General features: G+C 40.2%; 1 protein-coding gene across 1 annotated transcript in view; it reads left to right on the forward strand.

Moving 5' to 3' along the window:
• RCOR3 (REST corepressor 3) overlaps window positions 1–8,321 on the forward strand; it is a 16,629-nt gene extending 8,308 nt beyond the window's left edge. Inside the window, exons 6-10 of the mRNA XM_010145134.1 lie at window positions 290–508; window positions 2,162–2,239; window positions 3,032–3,089; window positions 6,763–7,004; window positions 7,436–8,321. Coding sequence (XP_010143436.1) covers window positions 290–508; window positions 2,162–2,239; window positions 3,032–3,089; window positions 6,763–7,004; window positions 7,436–7,780 — 942 coding nt within the window. The 3' untranslated portion in view covers window positions 7,781–8,321. The remainder of the gene's footprint in view (window positions 1–289; window positions 509–2,161; window positions 2,240–3,031; window positions 3,090–6,762; window positions 7,005–7,435) is intronic.
• Window positions 8,322–9,619: the final 1,298 nt, after the last annotated feature.

The raw sequence follows: 9,619 nt of genomic DNA on the forward strand, positions 1-9,619 counted from the left end.
TTTTCCCCTTTCACAGTATCGGGTCTGTGATTTCTGTACCATTTATTGTATTTTCAGCCATGTTCAAGAAAAGTTTTGACAACTGACCTTTCTAAGACTAATGCAGCAAATGACTAGTGTGTTCCATCAGCCCATCTGCCAGACTTAGTTTGGATACAGCATGCAGAGGAGAATGTTAGCTCAGGTTTTCTCTGTCATGAATGCGACATTACAATGCTATGTGGTACTTTAATATAGTTGCATACAAGATACTGTAATTCTTTAATGATTTATTTCTTGTAAATTAAAGGGCAATAATGAGCAGCCTGTTCAGACCAGCAAAATAGGTCTGGGTAGAAGAGAGTATCAGAGCTTGCAGCACCGCCACCATTCTCAGCGTTCCAAATGCCGTCCACCAAAAGGCATGTACCTGACCCAGGAAGATGTGATAGCTGTGTCCTGTAGTCCCAATGCAGCCAACACAATTCTTAGACAGCTGGATATGGAACTAATCTCGTTAAAGCGACAGGTACCATGGGTTATTGGTCTTGTTTTGTTTTCATCTCAGATTGTTCTGATTGTAATGATTTTGAAGATTATCTGTGAAGATTCTGAAACTTCTTTAATGTGAGTCTTCCTAATTTTGTTCCACGGTTATCAACAGAAATGCTGGACTCTAGCTGACTAGCTATTCTTTGGTTTTGTTTTTTATGTTCATCTGCTCTTGCGGATAACATCAAACAAGATGACTTCCTTTAAAAAAAAAGAAGGGGGGTGGGGGAGTATGACATGACAACAATGTTAGAGATTTGGAGACAGGAGAAAACCAAAGTCACATTTAATTTGATTTTTTTTTTTTAAATTGTGTTTAAAATATTTGCTTGACAAGTGAGAATAAGACCAATGAAGCAGAGGAAGTTATGTTTGTTATGCTTAAAATTGTAGCTGTTTTTCTAGATATCCTTCCCCACATGCCATGAAAGTATTGGGGGGGAAGGAATCATGGGCCTAGTTACTGCTCTTTTTGAAACTGATGAGCTGCTTTCTACTACTTAAATTTAGAAGAGCTTTGTAGTCTTCGCCTTTTAAGAGGACAATTGCCTGCGTCCTTTGCATGAAGAAGTTAACTTTTGGCACTTAAAAGTTGAAATACAGAACCTATTCAGCTTCTAAGGGTGCAGCAGTATGTGCATGCTTGCTTTCTAGGAGCGAAGGGGCTGCAAAGTCAAGGCTTATCTCCTGGAATTTCTGCCTCCCTATAGACCGCTAAGATCTGCCATGTTGCGAAATCATGGAGTGAATAAAAGGGATTGCTCCCTTGTATTCTTTTACAGGAGAAATATGCTTCTTTCTGTCACAGCAGGACTCTGGGGCTAAATAGCATAGGTGGGTTTCACTCTTTAGCCTAAGAGTAGGTGAGTTACGGCCTTGAGGTTGTGTTTCTCTTTTTTTCTTGCAGTGATCTCAGAGATGCAGCCTTTGGAATCTCCCACTGAGTTGTCTGCTTTTGTGTCCGTACTTAAGAACACTTGTAATAGCTGTGCAGCATAGTATGCAAAACTATTTTCTTACCTATGTTACCTTGTGTGCATCACTGTCAGGTTTAAATGGTTACCGGATATGTATACCTATGATTTGGAAGCTCTTTCCTTTTTATAGACTAAAATACTCTATTTAAGGATTTTAAGGGTGATTCTTGAAATGATTTAAAGGAAATCATGATGATCTAAGGTCAATAAAAAGCAGTCTGTCAGAAGGAGCTAACTGGAAACATCTCAAGTCTTTTTTTTTTTTTTTTCCCAAAGTGCTTTATGCAGGAAGAAGTTAATGAGTACAGTACATCTCACTTAGATTTCTAAGAACCAAGTTTTGTGTCTAGAATATTCTGCATTCTTCAAGAACATATGCAGCATTATCAAAACTTGGTTGTTAGGTCCTACGCTTAGTATTCCTGCAGGCAAACTGTTCTTTTGAAAGACTGGCTTAAATATTTTTCTCTCTGTAGTGAATTGTGCTGTTTTTGTTTTTTTTTTTTTTAACAGTTAAATGTAGTGAAGCCTTAAACCATAATATTTCTCTTTCTAACTTAGGAGGTACACTTGTGGCAATCCTAGTGAAGATATATGTGTAAAGTGACCAACTTTCTTTGTGGAGCTGATTAACTTTGTTGTTTTTGACCAAGGTTCAAAATGCTAAGCAAGTAAACAGTGCACTTAAACAGAAAATGGAAGGCGGGATTGAAGAATTCAAACCTCCTGAGGTAAATCTGAAAAAATATTAGAACTCGTGGTCTTGTTTTTACAGTGGTGGGAAGCTCCAGAAATGTGTGTGGCTGCAGCAGAGTGTTTGCATTTCAACAGCGGCTTAAGCAGCATCCATGGAATTACATGCAGGGGTGACTCTGGCTTCATTACAAGGAATCAGTGCTAGGCGCTTTTTGTGGCAACTGGCTGCATAAAGAAACAGAAAAACCAGACATATTACGTCTGTTCGTGACAATAGGGAGGTGAAATTGAGCCCTGATATACAGGGTTTTTTTCTGACTGAAAGTAGATAATGTAGATTGCCAGCAGTAAATTCTGTGTTCTGTGTGTAAAGATGACTGTGTATGCGTGTGGGCATCCCAAGTGCATGATTTATTACTAAGTTCTGAGAACTGAAGTTCTCTTTTTGCTTGTTTTAAAGGCTTGGATGTGAAACACAACATGAATGCAAAACGGACACCAAGTCCTGATAGTTTAGATAAATGTAACTATAAATTCAAATTCTGTCTGCATAAAGATCAGTGGCTTGTGCATAAGTTATGATATAGCTGATACTAAAAACTGCAGTAAGAGAGGAAAAGCTGCTGGTGTAGTCCTAAGCTCAAATCCTTAAATGCTACTTCTTTTTTATGAAAATAATCTTAAACTATAAATGGACAGCTTATAAGCAAGAGATTTTTACCTGTGTTACAATATGCAGTGCAAGTAAAACACATTCTGATGCTCAGATATTTTGCAGTTGTTGGAGCATTTTAATGATATTTGTGCCATTTTTCTGATTTTAATAGTCTAATCAGAAAATCAATGCCCGTTGGACCACAGAAGAGCAGCTTCTTGCAGTACAAGGTATGTTTATAGTAGTAGTGACTTGAAAACTGATGCAGAGGATTTGAAGAAGTATTCAGGCTTATGTTTGTATTTCCCTCCAATTAAAAGCTGAACTTTATGTGGTCTTACAAGAAAGTCACTGGGAAAATGGCAAAACCTGTTGAGAATATTTAGGGTGTTCATTCAAGCAACATGACGCTAGTCTTTCAGCTACCTGTGGTAAAATCTCGAATAGAAAAGCTCAGCTGGGTTTAACAACTGTAGTAGTACCAAAAAGTCCCTTTAATCCTCTTCTAAATTCATCTTACTTTAATTTCTCTGAAGTGAAAGACTGAAGTAATAGTTGAAATAATAAAATTTGAAAGAAACACTGACACCTCTCCATATTCTTCAAGTAGGAAAAAGCTTTCCTGTGTTGACAAGGGAATAAAAGAGCAGCTGCCCAGTGCAGGCCTTTTAACAGTCCAAGTCTGGATATGGATACTTGACTCTTACTGAAGAAAAAACATTTTCTAGTTGGCTATTGATACAGCTAATTTGCAGTCATTTAATTTATATGAAGGAAAACTGACTCTTGTCTTGCTTCAACGTGCACTGCCTGATGAAGGGAAATACCTGGAGCGCCTAACGCTGTCTTGAAGACACTATATATTAACTCACTTCTGTGGATCATCTTTTTTTAAGAGAATATAATCGTCTCAGTTACACACATCTGCTTTATTTCTCTGCATTCTTCACCTTTTAAATGAAAGATGGGATTTTAGTATTAAACCTTCAGTTGGACCAGGGTAGTAGTGTAAAGTTGTCAGCTGTGACCACACCTGGTAGTTGCTAGCCAGATGACTGAACCTAAAGTTAGGTTTCTTTTGAAGCGTGAATGGAAATTCTGAAGAGCATGGTGTGTCTGAAGTCTGGCTGGGGTTTACATCTCCCAGCTACCTTCTGTCCTAAGTTCATCCTCTCAGTACTGCTAACAAGCTCACTTTTTTTTTTTTCAACAAGGGAGATGTCTCTCTTTAATGTGATAGTCTAGTAAGTAGAATGATTGCTGGAGAAGTGGGGAAAATCCAGGTTCATTGTGCCTGCCTTAGCAGGAAAGGATTCAAGTATCTTTTGTTTTCATTGTCTTATTGTAGCTCGTACTAAGCATCAGTTTGGGAAGCGGTAAGAGTGCATTTAGCTTTTGTTATGGACAATGCTGTGTGAGCAGCAAGGTGATAGTAAAACTGCAGCGTGGGCAAGAGAGAATCAGGGTGGGCGGTGACTCCCTGGAGAGGAGTTCTAGTCTTCTGGTCTCTGCTCTAGGGAATGTTTGTAGTCAGCCTCAGTGCTTAAGGGTGGGGTGAGAAATCCAGCCTTCTGGAAGAAACCCGTTTTCATTGAATTTACTTGCGCTTCTTATGTGTGTTGTTTCCTTTTGAGTCCTCTTCCTTTGCCACGGTATAAAAGGGAGATGCCAGCAACAAAGTGTTCTTAATATCCCTCCCTTATCTACTGCCCTGTAGCAGAGTCTCCCTCCTGGAATGAGAGTGCTGTAGGTGTTAACCTCCTGTCCCTTGGTCTGAGGACCCTGATCTTTTGCTTCAAAATAATTGCTTGAGTTGGTAGACTTCTGCATGAAGGACCCCGCTGACTTTTGCCCTGACTGTTTTTAGAAGAAAGTAGCTATGGTTGCTGTACTAAAAGATACCATAATGTGTGTTAGGTTTGAACTTGGAAGTTGATTTGAGCATGGGGACACTTAATTGGTACATTTAAAATAAATTTATTTCATCAAATGTGCTTTTAATAATTTTACAGAAATCAAAAGCATTAAGCAGGTAGGTGGCACTTCTATGATTTGTTCACCTGAATTCAGACACTAAATAAAACCATGTAAATGACAAAAATAACTTGCATTAATATAGTTTTGGTACTGTTTTTCTTAAACATGAAAAACCTCATCACATGTGGGCTAACCTCAAGAGATTTGGGTGGTGGTTAGCACAGAATTTGTACAAGGATGTGTAAGTGATGTGAAGCTTGAAAGAGTCCATGGGCTGGCATTAAGTCTTACAGACATGCCAGAACCTTATGCATAAGACTTTACTAAACGTGGAGTGAACTTCCTCTGTTTCTGATGCAGCTTAAAAGAATTTTACTACATCACTGCGTAGAAGTGGTTGTAGTGATGCTAGAATGGTATGAAATAACACCTGAAAAGAATCCAGAATGAGTAGTGTGGTGTGGAGCGAAACTAAGGAAATTCTATTTTCTTTAGGTATTTCTTAGAGTTGGGGTCTCAGTGAAGGCTAGATATGCTGTTTTCAAGCTGTTTGCTTTAAATGGGCTTTAAGGCTTCATTTTTGACAACTTTAAATTAGCTAACAGGCTCAGTCGAGTGAGTTTAGATATCAGGGGTTTACAGAAGTTGAACTGTAATTCACTCATGCACAGCTGAAAGCAAAAAATGACTCTTCTGTTTACTCTGTGGAATAGAATTCTGGTTTATTTCTTTTAGTCGCCAAACTTTTGGACATTCTTGATCAAAAATCCATTTTGCGTGGCTAAAAGCTGTGTTCTAGGATGCTGGAGAGTGAGGATTTTTTCTTAAGTTGGAGAGAGGAGGAACTAGACACATACCTTAAATACCACTGAGAGAAAATCAATAAACTTCAGGTTATAATTCCAATTGTAAGTTCAAAACTAAGGAACATTGTACTCAAGGGGTGATACTTCTTTTGTATGTTGTATGCAAGTGCCGTTTTAGAGCTATAAAAAAAATACGTGTTGGGATTTGCTTGAGAAGTATTTTCTTGTGAAGTGCTTGTAAATAAAAGTGACCTACTGATGTCAATATGAAGACGAATGAAAGGAATGATGCAAAGATCTTCTGTCGTGCTGCTTCTTGCTGGAGGATTCGATCCTGGAGGCTTGTGGTGGGCTGTATTATGAGCAGACACCATTGCTTGTATTTACTTACATTCCCTGAGGTGTTTGTCCCAAAACCCCAGATTCTTCTACCCAGATTCTGCTCAAATGGTGAATTAAAGCTTTAGAAAGACTTTTGTCAGGTGAATGCTTGCCAGTTGCTTTTCGTAGCCTCAGCAGAGCCTGTCACAAGCGCAGGAACGAGCAGTATGTTATGTTTCATGGAACTGTCCCCCCTGTTTTGCTCCATGCTTGGTCCAGTAGCTGCTGCCCTCTAGCACTCCTGCTGTATGGGTCGTGGGCAAAGAAACATCTGTGTGCAGCTGGCATGGAGGGAACCTACAGAAACTGTTAATGTTTGTCACTTGACATTTCTAGTGTTATACCCGGTTTACAGCTGTACACACATGCTTGGTCACCCTCCCTCTCCCATCTTGAACTTGTCTTGGGCTGCTGTCCTTACTGCAAGCACACTGAAGGATTTACTGTATTTGTCAGAGGCCAGATCTCTCTGGTTTTAGGTTGGGAGGCTTGGTGAGTAAGCCAGGACCTTTAAAAAGAGGGTAATGACCTGTTAATAAAGTTCTTGATTTGTATGTCGATAGCTGTACAATTAAAAATTATTTTATTTAATGCAAGTTGAGGCCTCCTCCTAATTGAGAAGTCCTCCAAATTAGCGAGTCCTTGGTTTGCAGGTCCCATAGGTTCTCTCTATGAATACATCACACGTAGCTGTGTCTGACTGATTCTTCACAGCTATGTTATTTACTTTGCCTTCCAGGTGTCCGAAAATATGGTAAAGATTTTCAAGCTATTGCAGATGTAATTGGCAACAAGACTGTTGGCCAAGTGAAGAACTTCTTTGTAAACTACAGGCGTCGGTTTAACTTAGAGGAGGTATTGCAGGAATGGGAAGCGGAACAAGGAACCCTGGCTTCTAATGGTGATGCTTCTGCTTTAGGGGAGGACACAAAAAATACTTCTAATGTGCCATCAGGAAAGAGCACTGATGAAGAAGATGAGGTGTGTTTTGTGTACCAGAAATAAGTAAGCATGGGTTGAGGAACAGCATTTTATTTAGTGATATAATGTAAGGTTAACTGGTGTGGAGTGGCAAACCGCATTCTAAAGAATGATGATGAGCTTGCATAGAACTTCAGCCAATGTCGTTAACCAGCCGCGAGCAGGACTGCACCTTTCATAGTGCCGATCACGTTACTGTTTTATTGTTAAAATACAGTTCTTGTTCTAGAAGAAGACTCTTGCTTCGTAAATATTTTTAGTTCTGCTGTCTATAATGCTTTGGTTGGTGATTTCTTTTCAGTAACTTCTCAGTTTTTTTGGTTTTGTTTTTTTAAATGCTGTTTCCTGTGTAGTGGACAGTGGCAGCCCAACTGCATCGCGTTCTGGCCGGGACGGCTGTTCACGCAGTCTTATCTTTGTCCTTTGCGCAGGCACAAAGCACTCCGGCCACTCAGTGTTTAGGCCCTTCACCTCCAGCACAGGCATCTGCTCCAGCACCTACCGCTCCCATGGCAACTTTAAATCAGCCGCCCCCGTTACTTCGTCCAGCGCTTCCCGCTGCTCCTGCTCTCCACCGTCAGCCTCCGCCACTTCAACAGCAGGCGCGGTTTATTCAGCCAAGGCCAACTCTAAATCAGCCCCCGCCACCGCTCATCCGCCCAGCTAATTCCATGCCTCCTCGTCTAAACCCAAGGCCAGTGTTAACGACGGTTAGCGGCCAGCAGCCACCCTCGCTCATTGGAATTCAGACAGAATCTCAGTCCACTCTGCACTGAAGAAATAAAGCAGAATTATGCTAACTCCTACGTCTGAAAAATTGTATCGATGTACTTTACTTTTTTTTTCCACATAATGAAGGGGAGAACAGAGCAAGCCTTCACAGGTACCCGACCAGTTTACAGAGGAGCAAGCTAAGAACTAGAAATGGAACCACGTGAACAACCACCTGTATAAAAATATTTTTATGTCGAAGACTTGTACAGCAGAACAATGCCTACGCTACAGCCCTCCTCTGTGTGGATAACTGTGGAAGGAAGCTAACCTCTTAACGGAATAAATGCTCAACACACCGAGATTTTGTTTAACTGATTTTTATTCTATTTATTTTATTACAGTTCTTTGTAGTCAAGCATCTAACTACAGGAAAGTAGTCTGGCAAATCTAGGAATAGATAATATTGTAGGAGACTTAAATGTAGCGTCGGGGTTTTTTGTGTGTGTGTATTTTTTTTTTTTTTGTTACCTTTAGTGCGAAAAAAAAATAATGGCCTTAGGTTCCAAATTTTTGGCCCTGTTTAGATAACGGTAGGAGCATTTCACGCACTTGTAAAATGTAGGTGTTTCTTCTCTTCGTGTTTTTCCCAGAACACTTTTTCATTTTAAAAAGGTACCGTCTTATTAAATACTCCTCCGAAAGAGTGAAAAAAACTCACGAAGTCTCCCGCGTGTTCTGCTCATAGAAGGTAACTGAAAACAGGAGTCTGGTGTCCTGCTGCAGCGTCTCTTGTGGGCTGGGGTGGAGAGAGAGAGAGAGAGAGACAGCAACTCCCACCACCCAGGGGGACGGCGGGAGAGGAACCACGTAGCAAGAGCCATTAATTTAATTTGTTATTCCACTAATTCTTCTAATTTAAGCACAGTAGAATTTCATTCCTCTGGGAATGGCTGTCTGCAGTTTGTGTGTGTTAGGTCACTGATAGCTTGCCTAGGAATTCCTGAGGGAAGCGTAGAGGCTGGTGGTGGTGTAGAAGATGGTGGCAGCAGTTACCTGCTGCCAGCGCAGTCTTAGTGCTGAACGATTATCTCTGATCTCTGCTATTTCTGGCAGAGTTGATTAGCTGGGCTGAATCTATTGTGGGGGTTTTCGTTTCTTTTATTGTCTGAATAAAATCTGCCTTTGGGTGTTAATAATTACCTCCAAATTGTAGGAGATTGAAAGGTTTTTCTTTCCGCTGCATTCTTGCCTGAAACCTTGATGTCTGCCCAGCAGTGTTTTGGGCGTGGGGTTTTTTTTTAGTGTTCGGGGTTTTTTAAAAAGTAGGTGCCTCTACCCTCCACGTAAACCAGGCTGCAAATTTGAGCAGCACTGTTTGAAAACGTGTGATATGAATCAAGCTATTGAAAAACACTGCGTTCTCGACTTTGTAATAACGTTCATGTTGACTGACATACTACTTAGAAGATTATTTTTGCTTATAGCTGAAATGGTGTTTGAAAATTCTTTTAACTCCATCCTGCTATTAACTAGATTTGCCCTTGACTATTATGAGACTTTATTTGAGGACAGGATGTGCTCTCCCTAGGCTTTTTCCCAGATAAATTGGACGGTGCAACGATCAGTTCAGCAGTTAAGGTCTTTTTTTATGTGCAAAGGGAAGCTCTTAGAGCATCTGATCGTATTTTGTTTGTAAATCTAGTGTTATGTTTGGTAATCGTTGCCTGAATTGCGGTTAAGGTGTTGACCTTTATGCTTTAGTTCTTCATTTTAGAATATTTTCAGATCAAACTTGAGAGGTTTTTCTTTCTCAACAGCTTTCACTGGTGTGCTGAGGTCTTGGACCAAAGGGCCTTCTTACAGATTTTCTTTTGTATCAGAGCAGATGCTCAGCCGCTACG

The sequence above is a fragment of the Buceros rhinoceros genome, unplaced genomic scaffold, assembly GCF_000710305.1.
Source record: "Buceros rhinoceros silvestris isolate BGI_N320 unplaced genomic scaffold, ASM71030v1 scaffold23971, whole genome shotgun sequence".
NCBI lineage: Eukaryota > Metazoa > Chordata > Aves > Bucerotiformes > Bucerotidae > Buceros > Buceros rhinoceros.